This window comes from Sinocyclocheilus grahami, unplaced genomic scaffold (genome assembly GCF_001515645.1).
Source record: "Sinocyclocheilus grahami isolate Dianchi unplaced genomic scaffold, SAMN03320097.WGS_v1.1 scaffold523.1, whole genome shotgun sequence".
In the NCBI taxonomy this organism is placed as follows: Eukaryota; Metazoa; Chordata; class Actinopteri; order Cypriniformes; family Cyprinidae; genus Sinocyclocheilus; species Sinocyclocheilus grahami.
This window is the reverse complement of record NW_015505702.1, coordinates 1135536-1157051: the sequence shown is the minus strand read 5'-3', so window position 1 is coordinate 1157051 and position 21516 is coordinate 1135536. Positions and strand designations below refer to the sequence as shown.

General features: G+C 35.9%; 2 protein-coding genes across 2 annotated transcripts; both read left to right on the top strand.

Moving 5' to 3' along the window:
- Nucleotides 1-1146: 1146 nt before the first annotated feature.
- LOC107555037 (atypical chemokine receptor 3-like) lies at nucleotides 1147-6519 on the top strand. Its single transcript, XM_016237721.1, has 2 exons — nucleotides 1147-1249; nucleotides 4862-6519. Exons 1-2 carry the CDS (start codon nucleotides 1241-1243, stop codon nucleotides 6008-6010), a joined length of 1158 nt encoding a protein of 385 aa, XP_016093207.1. The 5' UTR covers nucleotides 1147-1240; the 3' UTR covers nucleotides 6011-6519.
- Nucleotides 6520-16173: 9654 nt separating this feature from the next.
- LOC107555029 (ribulose-phosphate 3-epimerase-like) lies at nucleotides 16174-18857 on the top strand. The gene is made up of 4 exons (XM_016237713.1): nucleotides 16174-16548; nucleotides 17348-17427; nucleotides 17683-17822; nucleotides 18852-18857. Exons 1-4 carry the CDS (start codon nucleotides 16280-16282, stop codon nucleotides 18855-18857), a joined length of 495 nt encoding a protein of 164 aa, XP_016093199.1. The 5' UTR covers nucleotides 16174-16279.
- Nucleotides 18858-21516: the final 2659 nt, after the last annotated feature.

Sequence of the window (21516 nt, the reverse complement as noted above, 5' to 3'; positions counted from 1 at the left end):
TTTGAAAAGCCAGAGATTTTTTTCCTCTGTTCCAGCAGCTTTGGACCCCTGCTCTCTTCCCTCGTTAATTCACCTCTTTCAGTCTCTGTTTCAAAGCTTTCACCAAAAGGTCTCTCCCCTCCTGTGTATGTAAAGCTCACATAAAGAAGTTGGCACAAGTGTTAAGGAGAACCATGATGCTTATCGGTGACTTTTTGAAATCTGCTCTGAAACTTTTGATAGCTGGGGACAATGGATATCCGTGCGTGCTGAGGCTGCCCTTTCATGCAGGTTATCGTGATGGAAACAATCACTCCTTCATCGATTCATGTCCTTCATGAGGTCAGACCTTTTCTGTGTCAGAGGATAAAGAAAATCATTACATATCCCATGTCCTCCCCATACAAATAACAATAGACATATGATGTTTTATTTCCATTAAGCGAGACTGAGGATTGGTAAAGACATGGTGCTAGCCTTTGCTCTGTGGTTTTGTAGACTCTTCCTGCTGCTGCCGGTTTTAACAGATTCTTTTTCAAGACCTCAGGTTGTCGTTTTGGGTGGTTATGTTTCATAATGTGTAATCAGGCATGGGAAATGAGGGTTTCTGAGGTGCCAGAGAGACCCTGGACAAAGTTACATGAATGGTTAACTGTGTGTGTGTGTGTGTGTGTGTGTGTGGGTGGGTGGGTGTATACAATTAAAAAATATCCCCCTCTCCCTTTTTATTTAGCAATTTTGTGTATTTTACATTTATTTTATTATTAGTTTTTATGATTTTATTTTTTTAATTTACACTTATATTTGTTATATTAATTATTTATAATTTGTATATTTACGTTTATATACAGTATATAATATATATATATAATATTTTGTTGTAGCCTATATGATATAGGCCTGGACTTATAAATAAAAAACGTACTTTATTATTGAATAAAAACCTATATTTTATATAACCTATATTTTATATTATTCATTTGTTTAGACTGGTGGCTCAACAGTACAATTCCACTCGTGGCATCCATTTGTCCAGCAGTGGTTCTGGTCAGTGTGTTCAGACCTGGTTTTATACAGTCTATGGTTCAGACCGAGGTGCGTTCGGAGCCGCTATTGTCAGCCGCAGATGGGCGTCACCGCTTTCATTCACTCTGTTTAAACAACCTGAAGCACAAGCGCCAAAGGAATCACTTCATCTCATCGGCGGACAAGAACGAAACCGTGGATTAATATTGCGCACTGACCAATCTTTAAAGTCAAAATGACAAAGGTAAGAAATATCATTTTGTCCTAAAGAACAAGCAAAAGACTTGAGACGAGTTTTAGTTGGCTATATTAGTCACTGCCTGTTTGAGACACCTGCACTACATTGTAAGTTCGACGATTTGTTGAATAGGTTGAATAGGTTGGGTTTTTTTCTAAAAGCAGATCTTCTTTATGATATCTCATTTGCTAGTGTGAGGGGTTTCGTAATAAAGTTGTTAGCATTTCAAATAGTTTTATGTTTTAACAGAAATGAACTTAGCTATAACGCGTATGTTTTTTCTGGCGCAAAATAAACGTTCGGTGTCAGAAGTCGCTTGCTTGAGGAGGACGTAAATCACGTAACCATGGCAACACTATATATATATATATATATATATATATATATATATATATGCTGTGCGCATTCCATTGGGATTAATATTGACTACACAGAAATGCTGACAATGTTAAAAGCTTCGTGATTTCGATATATATCAAAAACTTTAGTATTGTTGACTACTTCAGGCTAACTGCGTAGGGGCGCAAAAAACAATTCAGGTCTATGTATTATCATGATATATCGATTAGTCCATCGATTTTTCATCTAGGCTACTCTAGAAAATAAACCAAACTTTTATTAAAATGTATTTAAACAAAATAAACAAACAGCAACAACAACATTTATACTCACCCATGTTTGTAGGACTTTTCCCCCAAAATGAGACTGAGTAAATGATGACATAATAGTTTAAAATTTGGCCAGTTTTGGCCGTTTTTATTTTTGGGGCAGGCCAGTTGGTTAATTTGCAGGAAAAGTTTACATACACAAAACCCAATGCTCTTTCTATTGTATCATGGATCGTCACATCAATGCTGCGGAAAAGATTTTACTTTTGAGAAAAAGGTCACATATGTTAAGCATTTTCATCATAGTTCATTATGTCCATGGTTTGGCTTTACATACTTTCTGCTTTCTGTTTGCTGCCAGTAATCCCAGTCTGTCATATTAGCTCATGCTTTGAGCTTTACTCAATGTATCATTCTATTAAACTGTTTACATTTGTCAAAATCCATAACCTCAAAATAAATAAATTCATTCGAAACACAAAATTAGTTTGGGGTGTGGTAAGATGGAATGAATTTAATTTTAATTGAAAAGAAAGAAGAATTTGCTGCATTTATGGCCTAGAGAGCTTGCACAGCTAATGAATAGAAACTGTTTTTAACTAATGAATTGGATCTGTATGCCCATTTCAAAGATAATTCACAATTTTGAGCAAATCATGACTTAATATCCAACATCCTGTCATCCTGTCAAGAGCAGTGTCACAGGTTCAAGGCCCTCAAGGTGTCTGTTGTCATAAAGCATTTGACCTTTGACACTCCAGTGTCTCCATTGTGTACTGCTGTAAGCCCAGGAACCATTCAGACGCATTTCAGAGTTTAAATGGTCAGTTGCAGTGCTGTGGAGCATCTATTAGACAGCGACAAGGACACAATTAGAAAGAAGGTAAAGAGTGTTTGCATGTGTATCTCCACATGTTTCAGTCCTTAAAAGATTCATCAATTACATGTTGTGCTTAGAACTTCCTAAACCATTTCCTCTTAGGGTTAAAGCATATAAACCATTCTTAAACAAACAAACAAACCTAAAAGCTTTTATCAAACAACACTATTGTGTACTTACTAAATGGAAAACAATTAGATTTCACTTTGTAATGAACTTCAAACAGAATACAGGTGGAGCAACAGGAAATTTCCTTTTGTAAGGGAAAATTATCCCCAGTTATAACATTTCAGTACATAAACACAATCACACACTCTTTATAAGTCCTATACAACATAACATGAGACAGACTTATTTAATATTTTTATAGATTTACTCAGAACAGCATTATACTGACATTAATATCTGTTGTGGCAGCTCTGCTGGAGACTGAAAGGTTCCACTAAAAAAGGATTTAGTGACCAGAGAAAAATCAAGGGTCAAGGGTCTGTGACCTCACCAACCACATAGCTTTTAGAATGGACCACTTAGATGTTTAAGATGGCGTGACAAAATCCATAAACTGACATTACTTTGCTCATAGAAATCACTATGAAGTCACAGAACTAAGTCACTTTGATTTGTGAAAAGCAGAACCAGCTTAAGGGTACTTTAACATGACTGGCTTGAAGCCAAACAGCTTTGGGCTTTTGAAGTAGTGTCAAATTTCTAACCGAGCTGAACCATGAAATTATAATAGGATGCTGTGACAATTTCACAAAAAAGGCAATGCTCTAGTGCCATATACAGGTTTGTCTTCCATGACTGAGAGGTCTTATGTCAATTAAATAATAATAATAAAAAGGTTTAAACTTCACTTATGAGTATGACCCTGTGAGAAAAATAAATAAATAAATAACAACCTGCATCTGATAGTTCATAGCAATACTTTACATAATTGCTTGCTTGTTTTCTGACAATTGCTCTTAAAGGGGTCATATGATGTGATTTAAATTTTTCCTTTCTCTTTGGAGTGTTACAAGCTCTTGGTGCATAAAGAAGATCTGTAAAGTTGCAAAGACTAAAGTCTCAAATCCAAAGAGATATTCTTTATAAAAGTTAAGAGTCAGCCACACCTACCTAAAACAGCTCATTCTAACACGCCCCCACATATCTACCTCACTATCTGGGAAGATTTGCATAACGCCGCCCAAATGTTCACGCAAAGAAAGAAGGCGTATATGACCCCTTTAAATCCTATTATGGGACTTACAATCACTTCTAAGGTCATTCCAGTGAATGAAACCTCTCTAACACAAAGGCAGGTCATATTTCACGTCACAATCAAAAGAGGAAAATAAGAAAGCAACAGTTTGGGGGTGGGGGTGGAGTGCTTAATTGCTTGATAAAGTTTATTTACGCAAAATATACACTAACGTTCAAAAGTTTGGGTCTTTAAGATTTTATTTTCAGCCAGGATGTGTTTTTATTACAATGTTATTACAATTTAAAATTCAGTTTCAATATATTTAGCCCATTTGTTGCTCAAGACAAATTTCTTATTATTATCAATGCTGAAAACAGTTTTGCTGCTTAACACTTTTGTTTTGCTTAATATATTATTTAGAATTCTTTGATAAATAGAAAGTTCAGGAACAGCCTTCATTTGAAATATGAATCATTTATTATACATGTCTTAACTGTCACTTTTGATAAATTTAGTGGATCCTTGCTAAATAAAAGTAATCATTTTCTTTAAAAAGTACCTTGCCACAAACTGACCACAAACTTTTGAATGGTAGTGTAATATTAACAAATATATGAAACTCTTTTTTTAGTAATAAACAGCCAAAAATAATAAACATATACAATATGCATACTGTAATACATCATAATTTAGTAAAATATAATTAATAAATTATATGTAATTTAAATGTCTAGAAAAATATACCCAAAATTAATCAATGATATTAAAATATATTTTATTATATTACATTGTTACATTTTGCATATATATGTCCAGGTAATATTTGACCCCAAAATCAATTTAATTAATTGATATTTAATAACCCGATGACATAGACCTTATGCTAATCATAACTGAACTACATGTTGATGGGTGTTTAACTTCAGTTTCTTCTCCTTCCACAGTTGCAGTCTTCACCACCAAATGAGAAGATGAGTCTAAGTGCCAGTGAACTGACTGAATTCTTCACCATGTGGGAAGAATTAAACTTCACAGACGCCAGTGACAACAACTCGGGGGTGGAAATGCAAATGTGCCCCACATCCTTCAACCGTTCTGCTCTCCTCCGTGCTATGTGCACACTCTATGCCTTCATTTTTGTTGTGGGCCTGGCCGCCAATGCACTGGTAGTGTGGGTCAACTTGCGCTCGGAACGTCATAACCATGACACGCACTTGTATATATTAAATCTAGCAGTGGCTGACCTGTGTGTGGTCGCTACTCTCCCAGTGTGGGTGAGCTCGCTGGCACAGGGCGGTCACTGGCCGTTTGGCCAAGCGGCTTGTAAGCTCACACATCTACTGTTCAGTGTCAACCTTTTTGCCAGCATCTTCTTCCTGGCCTGCATGAGTGTGGACCGGTATCTTTCAGTGGTCCGCTCGGGGGAGATTTCTCACAGACGAGGACGACAAATACGATGTTTAGTGTGTGTGGCAACATGGTTGCTTGCTTTATTCGCCTCGATACCTGACACATACTTCCTGCAGTCCGTCAAATCACTACACAGTCATGTGACTTTGTGTCATCCTGTATATCCACAAGACAACCCTTTGCAGTGGATGGTGGGCATTCAGCTGAGCTTTGTGGCTCTTGGTTTTGTCATACCCTTCCCCGTTATAGCAGTGTCCTATGCGCTGTTGGCAAACACTCTGGCTTCCTCTTCCTCTCATTCCCCTTCAAATGGCGACCAGGATCGTAGCGTGAGCAGGAAGGTCATCCTCACGTACATAGTAGTTTTCATAGCTTGCTGGGCACCATATCATGCTGTGCTGTTAGTCGATGCGCTAGCAATGCTAGGTGTGCTGCCGCTGGGCTGCAGTTTAGAGAACGGCCTTTTTGTGGCGCTGAACCTTACGCAATGTCTGTCGCTGCTGCACTGCTGTGTGAACCCTGTTGTCTACAGCTTCGCTCACCGTCACTACCGTTATGACCTCATGAAAGCCTTCATCTTCAAATACTCCAAACGTACAGGGCTGGCGCGGCTCATGGAGGGCTCTCAGGGCACCGAGACAGAGTATGCAATGGTGGAAAACACCCCTACGGCTGTGAGCTAGGATCCTCAAGACCGTCATCCTCAAGCAGAGTTCTGCACTGCTTCAAAACATGAACTCCTCTGACATGTTTTCCTGAAACTTAGATAAACTAAACTAAATGTTTTTCGTCAAAATTGCAGTAAATTCTCAACAGTGACTCCAAAGATTCTGAATAATTCATTTGAAATGTGCCAAAGACTGATGGGATTTTGTAAAATCAGAACCACTTTGAGATGTTTTCCTGAAATTCAGGTAAAATTGACCATGTGTTCTGTCAAAATTGCAGTAAATGCTCAGCAGTGACTCCAAAGATACTAATCAATTCATTTGAAATATTCCAAAAACTCATTCAAATACAAAGAATTGATTCCAAATTAACTGGCAGCCTACATTTTAAAATTTTGAACCACTTTAGAGAAACATGATTTTAGGTATAGCATGTTACAGCTTGATGCTGTATCATTCCAAAAAGGGAATTTCCCATAATTGTGTCCAAAAATGACAATAATGATTTATAATGTAACAAGCATGTGGGGAAAAAATAAATAAATGAAAAATAAAATAAAATAAAGAAACTGAAGCTGTAAATAAAAAAACATTATTGGAGTTAGTTTTACAAGAAAAATAAAATTTTCGTCTTTCTACTTCTAAATGCTATGTTTATTTCACTGTTACTTGCTGTTTCTTCTTAATTATTTGTGAAATTTGCTAGCAATTTCTGAGTGAAAATACTTTCTACAACCTTTTTTACTGTGTAAGGTCAACAAACCATTAAAATTGTGGTAAAGTTTATAAAAAATATTATTTATAACAGCGCTCCTTTAAGTAATGTAACAGTACACTCTTAAAAATAAAGGTGCTTCACGATGCCATAGAAGAACCTTTTTGTCTAAATGGTTCCATAAAGAACCTTTAACATCTGAAGAACCTTTCTGTTTCACAAAAGGTTCTTTGTGGTGAAAGAAGGTTCTTCAGATTACAAAAAGATGGTTCTTTAAAGAATCTTTGACTGAATGGTTCTTTGTGGAACCAAAAATGGTTCTTCTATGGCATCGCTTGAAGAACCTTTTGAAGCACCTTTATTTTTAAGAGTGTATAGTGATGTAGGTCTAGTTCTTATCTTAAATGTGTTCATATTTAGCTTAATTGCTACTGATTAAATTGCTAAAAGCACTTTCTATGATAAAAGAGGGGCTTTTGTGTCTTTGGCAAGAGAATTGGCATTACTTTTGTTTTTTGAACAGTCAGTGTTCACATGTTCTCTGCAATTGCACATGCCAACATGTTTTGAAGGATGGAACAGGTCAGAAAGAATTAATTTTCAACTGACTTTTTTAATGTGCACTTCATGTGTATATATGATGTTTTATGACTGGCTGTCACCTTGTAACAGAGCCACATGTGTGTACTTGGAAGGGCATTTAAGCTTATTTTTGATGTGTATATTTCAATTATCTGAAAAGTAAGTTAAGTTGTTATATTTATCTTTACTTGCATCACATATTTTTGTTATTTTTGAGTTCTGTTGGAACACTGAATACTTAAATGTGCTCGGAAATAAATAATTTGATTCATAGTGCTTATTAAATATATCTTGTCTCAGCGTAACTTAAGAAACAATTAAACATCAAATTTGTCTTCTTTAAATTATTTTTCTCCTACACTTGAATATATAGCTTCTCTATGGTATCTGATGGAATATGAGCATGGTTAGGATTAACCCATGCGTGAGCTGGAATTACTATGGATTCAATCTAGTCATGCCTTTTGATCTTTGATTATTTAAATCAACACTGTAGTATAACATGGTTCACCATTCTGTTCAACAGGGGTGGCCCCTTTTTATTTTACACCCTAAAGGCGTCATAAAAACTTACAATGGTAATGAACATTGTACCTACAAGACAGTACTACAACATACGGTTTCAAACAACAGTGATGGAAGTTTTTGGTTTAACTAAAAAACATCTCAAGATGTCATGACTATATTAACTTGCAGTCAAGAAGCCTTAACCACATTCTGTACATTAAGTGTAAAATGTTAAGAATATGTAAAAGATTTTGTAAATGTAAAGGGATGTAACTGAAATACATAAATGACTATGGAAATAAACTTATTGTCTCTCTCATCTCTTCTTTCAGTATCTCACGCTGACCTATAAACTCAAAGAAGCTTAATAGAATGCAGTGTTCATTATAAAAACAAGAGAACAATTCTCAAAATAAACTTATATTAAAATTATTATTATTTAGTTTTGATTCTTAGTGCATGGAAATTGTCCAAACAATAATTAAGCACTAGCACACAAGCATATTAGCACAGTTGTAATTCAGGCCAGGTAATTTATACAACAGTTGAGTTCAGTGTAACTTGCAGGAACAATACAACAACACAATCAAAACCCTACAGTGAAACTTTATAAAACTCTGACCCTTTTGTTTTCCATAGGTTATTTTTTTAATGGAATTAAACTCTTTAAACATTTACCAGCTGTACCAAAACCAAGCTGTAAAGGTTTAGCATATTCAGTAGAACTCAGCAGAATCCTTTTTACATTGAATATTTATTTATTTATTTCCATCTTAGTCAGCTAGTTCTGAGCAGCATTTCCACATCAAACAGATGCAGGGGCAGAACAAGGACACATTAGAGTCTGATTTATGTTGACTTAAACTCCTTGTGCAACCAATGTCAAGTCTATAATACTTTCAACACTTTCCTGTATTTAGACACCTGCAAGGCCTGAGCAAAACCCCTTAAGGTCTTCTGTACACAATCCATGGTTGTTCAAAAGCTGCCTTGTTATTCAACATCATCTAATGGCTGTTTTCCAAAACTTGCTTTATAAACCCAAGGTTTCTTATATATATATTTTTTAATTTAAACTACATAATGAAAGCATGGCTGGCTGCATAAAATTTAAAAAATAATAATTATACAATATTATTGTCCCAAAGTTTCTAATTATTTAATCTTTCATAAAGAGCCACAGTCAAGTTAGCATGATTATGGATTAAACACAAAGTCTAACTAATTAATTCAGTATGTTCCACACTTTCGAGCATCAAAGAAGATTATTGTTGTATAGTTGAAGAGTTTTCCCGTAATTAGCAGTTTGGTTTATTAACTCAGTTGGACCCTTCTTGAACTCATTTGGTTTCAGTAAGTCTCTAATCTGTTAATTCCGTTCTCACACCAGTCATGGTGGGACACATTTTCATCCCTAAACTTCCCCTGTGTCTTTCTCGGCAGCTATTAATTTATTTTGTCATGTTCAAAGTGTTCATGTCTGGAAAATGACACCACAGCACAACAAAACTGTCAGGCACTTACACAACACAGTCAAAACTTCAAAAACATCAAACGTCATAAAAATGATGCTTCATAAAAATTTATTCTTTCAAACACAACATTGTCATGAGTGTAGGCTGGGACTGTGTTAAACTCACACAGGATAGGAAAAGAGACCACCAGTTTGAAACAGGTCGACTCACATCAGTTTTGTTTCTGTTATACAGGGCCTCCGTTTACAGGCTATCCAAGATAGAAAAATACATAGACTTAGACATTATGGCATTGTCATGTATACGTCTGCTATTCCGTCTTGGATCTTCATTATATTTCTGCTTGGGCAGAAACAGTCTTCAGAAGACAAATATTGTTTTTCATTTTAGTCTCCTCCTGTGGTTTGGCTGGTGCTCCAAAAGGGATTTGAGAACAAGGCAAAGAGCCACTGGTAATGCCGGCTGAATGAGCAGCCCAGGAAGATATGTAATGTGAACAGCCGGTATTTCTGTATGTTGATTTTACAAAAAAAATAAAAAGATTCGTCTTTGAGTCAGTTGATACTCGTTGTGAATTTTGTGTCCATAAATACGGCAGTTGCCAAGGACCTTTAATGAGAGTGATCCTGTAAAACATGATGCATAATCAAGAAGATAAATATTTATCCTGCAAACAAACTTTATCAAAACATCACAAAACTCTAGAATGTATATACACCCCAAGCACACACATTACATGGCACATTACATTTAACATAAACACAAACAATCATGTACTCAAATTCTTGATCTCTAGTGTAACAGTTTATATTTCTCTGTCAGGACCAAATTTGTCTAATCTACATTTCGTGTCAGTCCTGGATTCCTCAGTTACAGTATCTCTTCATGAACACAATATGAATTCAATATCCTTAAAGATAAAGAGACAAGCTTTTGAAACTTCAGCAGGAACTGACAAGGAAAGGTTCTGCTTTCTGGCATTCTTGTTTGATGTCAGTTCTCATACTTTTCAATGACATTATACATTTCCCATCATTTACTGATTACATCCATTCATTTGTAAATTCACCAAATAAAAGGCAAATGTTTTGAATATGTTTTGTGTGTATGGTAGATTTAGGTGTGTTTACATCTCATTTAATACTGCTGATGACAGCTTGTTTTTACAATGTTCGTCACACACACGCAAAGTTACATTCTTGTGGTAGTTGTAACTTGTAGTTATGTACTGCAGCAACTTGTTAGTATTTAACATACCTAAATGGTATCAAAATTCACATTTGAGGTATGATTGTTATTTTGTAAAACAAAAGTTTTTAATTAGTCCTTATTTTACTCCAGAATTGACGGCTAAAAACCCATAGCAAATTCATGAGGGAACCCGTGGCTTATAAATGCCTTCCAGGATTTTTTGGACTGCAAACGTAACAGCTCTGTACAGCTGAATGATAGCTGTTGTCTCTCAAGAGTTGGGTGGTCTCATGTAGCTCTTTGCAGAGATGTATGCATGTGGTTATATTTCTGGCTTACACATTACACTTGCAAATGATTACAGATTCAAGCTGTAGGTAGGATATTGACAGAAGGAGATAAAGACTTGAACATTAATAATGGTGACAGTTGTGGCAGTTTATTAGGTGGAACTTTCTGACAGTGCCCCACAATATCCTCCACCCTAACTGCTAGTGTCAAGGCCACAACCCTGAGGTAATGTTCTCTCTTTTCACTTTTGCTTTACAAATATTGATGTCTCACATTACTGCCATGCCATCTGTGAGTTATAGTTAATCACTGGGAAAAAATCTGTTATGCTTTGGAAAGGTTAAAATGGATTAAAATGAATGAATATGACAATGAATTGACTAAATTTAAAGTATTGCCTAAAAACTGACGAAAAAAGGCTGACAAGCTGTCCCAGCTTCTCAAAGTTTCCTCAGTCAAAATGTTTTTGTAAGAACAGGAACAGATACAGTAGTTGGTAAGGATGACTGGAAGGTCACATCTCTTTTCATTTCTTCCATGTTTTGCCTGAAGGGTCGTTATGGCTGAATCCTTTTCCACCATCTCTCTATCACTTTCACAGATGCAGATATCAATTAGTGATTCCACACATGTACAGCTACATCATTCATATGACACGGATATGTGACAGTGAACTACAGCTGAACTTCTATTCAAAGAAAAACAGTTAATTTTCAGAAGGACTGTGAATCTGACTGGCCAAGTTCACTATAGTGTACTTGTCATTTCTACAACATCCAGAAATTTTGCAGAAGCAGAGAATTTATTCTAAAAGCATTACCCTATCGATCTGTTGGCATCAAATACATTTATATTCTAGAGTTTGTCACTTACTATCATTAGTTAGAAGGAGAGGGGTCACAAACTGTAGTTATGAGTAACGGATAAATAACTTTTTAAAGGACAGATCATCTTTTGCTCTAATTAGACTCACAATGTATCAAAGACCTAAGGTTGTCACTTGGGTTCCAGCCAAACATGTCATCACTGTGTCTTCTTTTTCATGCAGAAACATTCAACCCCTATAAGGATTCTAGAGATAATATGTGCCACATGCCTGTTCACGTAGACAGACCCAGTAACGTTTACTTGCATAGTTCTAAAGTAGACTAAAGTAGTTCTAAAGAATTCAGTGGATGACTTCAGACTATCATTACGAGTAATATACTATTGTTTTGTGAAAAAATACATTATGTCTACTCTCTCCGCAGTATGTTGAACTTCTATTTCTTGTTAATTGGCTGGTGGCACCGTTAAAATATCTGGGTTGGTTCTTATTTTAAACCCAGGAAGGGGAGAGATGTATGAAATTGAGAATTTCTCAGTTCCTCCATCATTGTGACCTTGAGCAAAATGCTTTTTTGGACAAAAAGCATTCATTAAGTGATGAATAACTGAACCCACAGTCAAGGAGAAGTCGGTGAGAGTCAAGTTTCTCTCTGGAGGTAGATGTGTGTGTGTGTGTGTGTGTGTGTGTGTGTAGATGGGCACAGAGTCTTGTTTTCACATCCCTGAAATGTCAGATGTTCTCTTATAGACAAAGCATTAATTCCCACGGGAACCTCTGGTCTGCTTTGGTAAAGGGAGCAGAACAATCCCCTTTTCACATTTACCACAAACATCAGCTCATACAATATGCTGAATCAAATATGTATAGGATTGCGTTTCACATGGAAACTGTAGCTTGATTAGTAAACCAGGGAAGCAAGATTTTCCCACCCACTATTCTTTTCTATTCATCATTATATGTGTCCCAAAGCAGATCCCTGAATCAGACAAAGACCCCATGACATCTCTGTGACTCAGCTAAGTAAAAAGGTTGTTCCATGATAGGAAACTACAGCATTTAAGAATCATCTTTGTATTCACATATTTTATATCACATTGACATTTGACTTCCTCCGATAGACACTTTTTGCCTCTGCTTTCTCTAGCAATGCCAATAACTGTGTGACCCAGCAAACTCTCATACAAACACTTCAAACTGCCATATTTCAAAGAAACTTGAGTCATATAAATAATGACAAATTCACCCCAACCTAAAGGACTAAAAGGACAGGCCTAATTTTTTTTATAGTTTCTCCTCCGACCCCTTCTGTGGTAGTCAAAGCTGCATGCGTAAATCCAGACTGTATGTTATGCTTGTATTTACATCACTTCTAAAATATAAATGTAATGATTGACCAATTATCAAGTATTCCCCCCTGAGTATTTTCATGATTATTACTTTTTAGTAACCTGGGGAAAATATTGAACTATGGAAAACCCCTTTAAATTGTTCCTGAAAATATATATTTTACCTAAATGATCACACTTTAATTTGGGGACCAATTCTCACTATTAACTAACTATTAACTTTGACTTTTGCCTCAGTAAACTCATAATTTTCTGCTAATTAATAGTCAGTAAGGTAGCTGTTGGTCATGCAGAATAAGGCATTAATACGTGATTTATAAGTATACAGCCAATATAGTAATGTATATATTCATTAGAATATATCAGTTTGTTTTTTGCTAACACATTTGTCAACCTTAATGGCCTTTCACATTGGTTGGTCCTTTCCTATACTAAAACATTGACTGTTTAATTTGGCCTGTTTAGTACACTGCTCCATTTACACTAATAAACAAACAGGTGACTGCAGACTCCCTGGAGGCATCATAAATCATTGCAGCATAGCATGACACATAAACTCACCATGAGGAACATGATCCATACCACAGCACCACAATACTAACCAAACAGAAAGTCTGCCTACAGCTTTGGCTCAGAGATCGGACCCCTGCAGAACTAGTGCTGTCCTCTAATATGAGAAGGAACGCAGCTGAGACAGTGTTTCTCACGTCAGAGCTAGGAATGAGGTAGGAAAAGCCAAGACTATTCCCAGAGGCAATGTACACCATCATCCCTGCAGATACATAGCGGAAACCCTTCATAAAAGATTTTAGCTCTCACCCAAACAATTTTAAAAATCAACATTATGTGCTGCGCAGAATTATTGTTGTTCAATGAGAAGGTCAAATTAGCAGATATGCTAGAACTGCCCAAAACTTGACTGTGGGCCTTGGGTCATAAAGTAAATGTTGAATTTACATTAAAAAAAATCAAATTCACTTATAATCCCTCTACATTTCAATGCCATTATATAAAGTGTTAAAACAAAATTATACCTTTTCCCTATTTTCCCCTTCTCTTGTGAAATGGCATGACAAATTAATAGTCATCATGGACCAGTTTTAGGGATATCTGGCCTATGGTTTTGGGTCACACTTTAGTGAGACAGATGCTTATTCCTTTTATTGTTCCATTTATATTTTCTGTCTGAAAACAGTTTTCCATCGGAAATTGTATAAATCCCATAAACTGTATAATTGTGCTTACATGGGGTGATAAGTGTTACATAATAACTATTCTGGCAATAAATACATAAATGATGGAAATTGAGTGTTTGGTTGTATATTGCTTAATGCAAGATTTTCTGAAATCCCACCTTTGTGCTTTCAAAGCACTGCTTTGTATTTTGTACAGATGATTTTGTGTCTCAGATTTATAGATATTCTCATTTTATACGCAAAATTGTTTATGCTAAGGTTTTCTTTTAAATATATTTGGGTTGTTTGAGCTCATAGATGTGAAAAATTGATGAAATGCTCCATGAGCACCGCTGGTTAAATTAACAATGTCAGCATCTCTCTCTCTCTTAAACAGCATCCTGAACCGAGGACAAAAACAGTTCAGGAAAACAAACAAGTCTAAGGACAATTGAAGTTGTTTACCTCAGTGGAGATGGAAGGACGGTGGATGAGGAGATGGGAAAAGGACATATCCGTCACAGGCCGAGTTATCAGTCAGACTCAAAGGATCGGAAAGGACAGGCTTTCAGGATGTCCTTTTGTAAACAGTCAAGCTCATCAGAGCCTCTATACATCAGTGAAAGCTGTAAACCTATTTTATATCAACATAAATCAAACCTTAACATGGAATGGGAAGCATACTGCCTGATTCATCTAAAATGGTAAACATTTGTTAAAGCTCTGCTTAAATGATTTAAACATGAACGTGAAAGCATCAGTAGGCTACACCCTGCAGATCAAGGAAAACCTAACCTTTTGTTCACTTCACTGTCGGTCTAAAGATTTAATCATTCACATCATCAAAACATCAAAAACATCAATTTTCTCAATGACAAATGAACAATGAAATGTTTATTTGAAATGTCAAGCTCCTTGCAAAACACCTGTGGTGAATTATAAACTACCTGCCTTTGGTTTCATGGGGGGTGGGGTGGGGGGTGGGGGGTGACTGATGTATTAACAAGTTAGCAAAGTAATTGACAACGTTTTGTTTTTACATTATTTAAATTATTTTTGGTTTCGAAATTATGAAACATTTCAGAAATTAGACCTTTATCTGCCAGGTAGACTCAGACACACAATTAATGAATTCAGTAACAGAAGCTCCCAACACAGTAACGCCTCATTCACACGGGGTCAGCGTTAACGCTTGACGGAGGGCGTTTCTGAAGCGTGGTTCTGACGCGACCGTCATAGTGACAACAGCCAATCACATTAGGCTTCTGGTGTTGCATGAACGCGATTGGCTAGAGTCTGCGCTAGAGTATTTGCATACGGTCATCTGATTGGCTGACGCCTGCGTTGGCGCTTGAAAAGTTGAAAAGTTTTTTGGGTCTTTTTTTTTCTTTTCAAATCGCGCCACCTCTTGGCCATAATGAGATGACGCAGGACTTTTGTTTTGAAAGGCGTGTGTGAATAGCGGAAGTGTGCAGGGGTCCGGCTCACACAGGAATCAATGGAAATGAAAGAGCAGATAAGTTAGCAAAAAAGGCAACCAAAAAGGATATCGAGATTGAAGTCCCATTAGGAAGAGGAGAAATGAAATCAATTATTAAATCAAATATTCAAAAAGAGTGACAGAAGAAGTGGGACATAGCTGATACAGGAAGGTTTTATTTTAAAATGAATTCATCAGTTAAAGACGTATGCAATTTTGGAAGATGTAGGAAAGATGAGGTGATTTAAAATAGATTACAATTTGGGCACACAGGACTAAATGCATCACTATATAAAATAGATAAAACATATTACAGGTAAATGTGCTTTTTGTGGGGTAATAGAAACCGTTGAACATGTCGGAAATATAATATAGAGAGAATTAAAATGATAAAGAACTTAAATGGTAATAATAAAGAAAAAAAGAAGATAAATAGGATATTATGAAAAGGATTAAGAGGAGGTAGTGATCAAAGAATAGTAATGGAATATATAGTAGAAACAGGATTAAATAAACGAATTTGATAGTTAAATAAATAAAGCAAAGGAATAGGGGAACACACACGCTGGGTTTTTTGGCATGGGAGCTGAACACGCAGCAGCCAGAGATACAGCTTGGGTGAGCCCGAAATAAAATTAACAATGAAAAAATAAATAAATAAAATATGAATAGAGGCGGGACTATCATCCATGTATGATTAGAAACAGTTGGTGGCGGTATGTGCCTATGGTGCGGAATACGCCAAAAATTCCAAAGAAGAAGAAGAAGAAGAAGAAGAAGAAGAAGAAGAAGAAGAAGAAGAAGGAAGTGTGCAGCAGACTAGAGGCAGGAAGCGGCAGCATGGCGTACACGGCGAAAGTCGGACCGTCTATTTTGAGCAGCGATCTGTCGCAGCTCGGGAGGGAGTGTGAGCGAATGATGGAGTGCGGTGCTGATTATCTGCACCTTGACGTTATGGATGGGTGAGGAATAAAGTTAGCTAATTTTCGTCTAAGTTTCTCACCCAATGTTGACCTGCAGGCACTGAGAGCGACCATGACCAGAGAACCAATACCATATTACATTCTAAAGTAATTTTAATGAGCAAGAACATTTAGTTATCCCACATTTTGGCACAGGAATGATACAGCATGAATTCACCCTCGTTGCAAAAAAAAAAAAAAAAAAAAAGCCACAATATTAAGTTACAAGAAGTCATACACAGCTTGGCATTGCAGTGAGACAATTATCTTTTTCCCTTGTCAAATTTTATTTACACAAAGTTAGGGGCTTACTGGATCTGCACCCAAATGAATGTATGTATGTATGTACAGTGGGGCAAAAAAGTATTTAGTCAGCCATAAATAAATAAAGCACACACACAATTTAAAAGGTTGGGTTTGGTAAATAAATAAATGTTTTTAAAAGAAGTCTCTTATGCTCACTGAGGCTGCATTTATTTGATAAAAAAAATACAGAAGACCGTAAGTTTGTGAAATATTATTACAATGTAAAATGTTGTTTATCCCTGTGATGTCAATGCTGAATTTTTAGCAGCCATTACTCCAATCTTCAGTGTCACATGATCCTTCAGATTTCATTCAAATATGCTGAATTAGTGCTCAAAAAACTTTTGTTGTTTATTTATTATTATTGTCAATGTTGAAAACGGTTGCAGTGTTTAATACTTTTGTCAGGAGTTTTTTTTTTTTTTGGTCAGAAGTTAAGATATCTAACCCTGCCTTTTTCAATCTCTTTCCTTCATCTTTAAATTTGCTGAAGGCATTTTGTTCCAAACATCACATTTGGACATCCTATGGTGGAATGTTTACGACGCTGTATCCGACCTGATCCTTTTTTTGGTGAGTTCCAGTCATTGCAAAATTGCATCTACTCTAGTTTCGGTTTCATTTGAGCTGCACACAATCTGGTCCTCTTCGTTGGAATAGTTTTGTTAGTAATCCTCTCAAGTAGACACCCTGGGTTCTTTCACATTTTCACTCTCTTTCTGTGTTCTTAAATAAACATTTCCTCTAGGATAAACCAGATAAGTAAAACATTGCAGTGTTTGCTCTGTGTAGGTTTGGAGGCTTTGCTTACCCTTTGCCTTATTACAGACATGCATATGATGGTGTCCAGGCCAGAGCAATGGGTGAAGCCCATGGCAGCAGCGGGAGCCAATCAGTACACTTTCCATCTAGAAGCCACGACCAACCCTGGCAGCCTCATCAAGGAAATCAGGGAGAGCGGCATGAAGGTCTGTAAAAAAGGGAAGAACCGAGCGGTATATATACATATACACACTAGGGATGGGAAGATTCCCCGATTCGCTCGGTGCATCGGCATAAAAAGTTAACGATGCGATGCATGGGTTTAAAAAGTGTGCATTGGCTACAAGTTGTCATTTATATCGTGATGCATCGTTTCTAACGTAGGTGCATTGGTAAAAAACGATTTATTTATATATAATTACTAGTGGGTGCGCTAAACTTTTATTATTTAGAAAGTGACCAATAATCTGTGACCAATATTTTATAAGTAGATTGAGTTCTTCTCTCTAAACTGTTTCTCAAGCGCGCTGTCTCATCACTGCTGCTGCTGCGTGAATAAGACACATCATTACAACACCACGGAGACTCAAGGAAAAACTGGGATTAAAGTCCAAAACCGGACTTGAAATAACCTAACAAATCAATAGGGGCTAAAGCGGTTCCATTAACGACAAATTAAATTCACAATCCCTCACTAATTTGTGCACGCTTATTCTTAAGCAGACTTTAATGTTGATCATGGATCAAATCGATCCACCATGACAAACAGCTAATATATCTGTGCTGTTTAATGCATTTGAGACGTTGTGTTTTCCTCCGTGCATAACTGACATGTCACCGGTATATTTTTCATCTGGAAATGTTAGAAAGTCATGCAAATATATCCATTTTGCTGTCAGGAGTGGGCAAGGCTGACGCTTGCATGCGCACTAAACAGACTGAGCGCAATCAAATAGGAGCACAATAATTCTGAGTAAAATATTAATTTTGCTAAAAAAATGGTTTTTGGACATTAAATGTGTCTTTTGTAGAATTTTAAACCTAAATATAAAGTGTGTTTCTATCAGGAGTGGGCAAGGCTGACGCTTGCATGCGCACTAAACAGACTGAGCGCAATCAAATAGGAGCACAATAATTCTGAGTAAAATATTAATTTTGCTAAAAAAATGGTTTTTGGACATTAAATGTCTTTTGTAGAATTTTAAACCTAAATATAAAGTGTGTTTCTATGATAGCAGTAACTGTAAGTGGACTATTGTAATAGGTAAATCAAATGTAAGCTAGTAGGCTACTAATTACTAAGCTCAAATTAGTTAATGTGTGTTTCTTATAGCAGTTAAAATGGAGTCATTTTCTTTCTTTTTTAATTCAGTGATTTTACCTTTTAATTTAGTTATTTTAATGCTTTAAAGAGTAATTTTAGATTTTAATGTTCTAATGTTCTGCTATCTGTTCTGCAAACTATAAAAGGTGCAGCTGTAATAAAACCAGAGAGAAAGGCTGCATGGCTAGAAACTGAAAAAAAAGGCAAATAATAGTATGTGAGACAGTGGTAATATCATTATGTTCCTATTGGCCAGTAGAGTATGGGCTTACATTTCTGCCGCAATTCTGCGCGCGAAAGATCATATTTTGAGCACACAAGTGCATTTTGCACACGTGCAATCTGAGTTTTGTGGAGAACATTTTCTTTTCGCAAAGAAAAAAGTATTTCGAGCGCACGGAAATCAATTTTGCATTTAAAATACGTTTTTGGATGTGTGCAGACCTTCTCTTTTGCACGTGCAACGTTTCACTAGCTTGCTCACCTGATGCCACCCTCAGTGCTCGCTAAATGCCAACAGCTGGCGTGCAATGTGCCATAATTCCAGCCAATCAGAGACCGAGGCTGCTAAATTCTGATTGGCTTCCTTGACAACCAATCACAACATTTCTTGCATTACCTCGAGTGCATGCATAATTATGCAAGTTGATATTCTGATCATATTTTTTTCCAAGCACATTTTACCAATTCCAAACGACATCAATCTTAATAACTACTATTAATCTTGTATTTAATAATTTATAATTGATATATAATTATTCATGAAGGCTGAATTGAAAAATGTCTTGTATTCAGGTGTGCATAATTATTAAGCAGATTTTCTTTTACAGATAAAATGAGCCAAAAAAAAGATTTAACTCAGACTGAAAGTAAAAAAATATTAAATGCCCATGAGAAATATTCAAAACTAATACAATGCTAGAAATTGCAAAGACAGTGAAGTCACCAAGTAAGGCTACATCTGTTAACAGGTTATCTAAACAAATACAATGACACATTTTAAAGTCAGCGTGAAATGAAAATTCACCCTATATATTTTCTAATTGTATGTTATCTTATTGTGAATGATTCATCCATGCATGTTTTTTTTCCCATTAAGATCTGCTTCCATTCAACTACATTTTTTTTCTTTATCACTAATTCGTTTCACTCAGATGTACATCACAATGCAGAAAAAAATAGATCTGTTATTTATTATTCATTAATGATTTAACCCATACATTAAAGTGTTATTTTGAAACAAAATGTATTGGAGTGAAAGGGATATTGAAATAAGTTCTCACAAAACAGATGAAGATCAGTTTATGGAATTTATAATTAAGTTGTCAGTCCACAGTCCTCAGGATAGCAGAACCTGTGCTTTCCAAAATATGATCCTTCACCTTTTTGTGCCATTCTTTGGCCAAATCTCCCAACAGGTCGTATTCCTCTGCTTTTATACCACACTGCATCAATGTTTGGATCTACAGAGAAATAATAGTACAAGGAATATGAAGTATTAGGAATCTGATATTTTGTAGTGATAATTCAAAGGCGTGTTAAATTTTAGATTTCGTTTTTCAGGTCAGTAAAATTTTACCTCTAATCTCCTTTGAGCGTAATGGTAGATCATCATGAGGTTTTGGCTGGGTAAAACATGCTAACAGCATAAGAATACAGAGCAAAACACACAGATTTACAGCCATGCCTTAGTGTCTGTCGGTAGACAGAGAAGTATCACCTGTATTAAAAAAATATATAATTATATTAGTTTATATATTTAGCATAATTCATTAGTCTTTCCGGAAGAGGAAGAAAAAAATATTTATTTTTACAGATACTAAGAACATATTTGTGGTAAAATAAATGACAAAATATGGCCTAAACTAATACACTATTTATAGATTAGCACAAAATTATTTTTTTATTTTTGGCAATTTAATATTAATGTCTTCTATTTGAGGCTGCAAAGTATATACAGTATTTTCACAGGATTTTTAATTGGCAATAATTACTTTAGTAAAATAGTCTTCTATACACCATGCTATGTAAATTACACTTACAGGATGTTGTAAGGCAAGTTGTTCACCTCTTGGTATCTTATTCTGTGATCCTCAGCTGTCAGATAAAATGGTCCTTTAGTGCAGAGGAAGCATAAATGTGTCTTGTCTTCAAGGTAGCAGTTTTTCAGAGGATTTGTGATCTTATAGTCTTGTCATAGCTGTGAGTATAAGAAAACTTCTGAGCATCTTGAGTCGTTCTCCGATGTTGAGGATATTCTCGTCTGGATCCACTGATAGACTGATCCACCAGTTTATACCCCCTCTGTCGAGAAGGTGAAGACTGCACAATTTATATGTACTCAAAAACATCTAAATATGCAAATGATGTAATTTGGATATGGAGAATCCATAATCCAGCATATGTTGGAATTGAGCTTTGACAATGTGCCAGTGTTGACTGATTCCTTTATTCATAACTGACATCGACGACAAAGTGATGAAAAAGAAAATGGTGTAGTTTAAGATATTTATTTAGCAGAAAAACAAAAATGTTATATATGAAAAATATATCAGATACAATATTTCATGAAATAT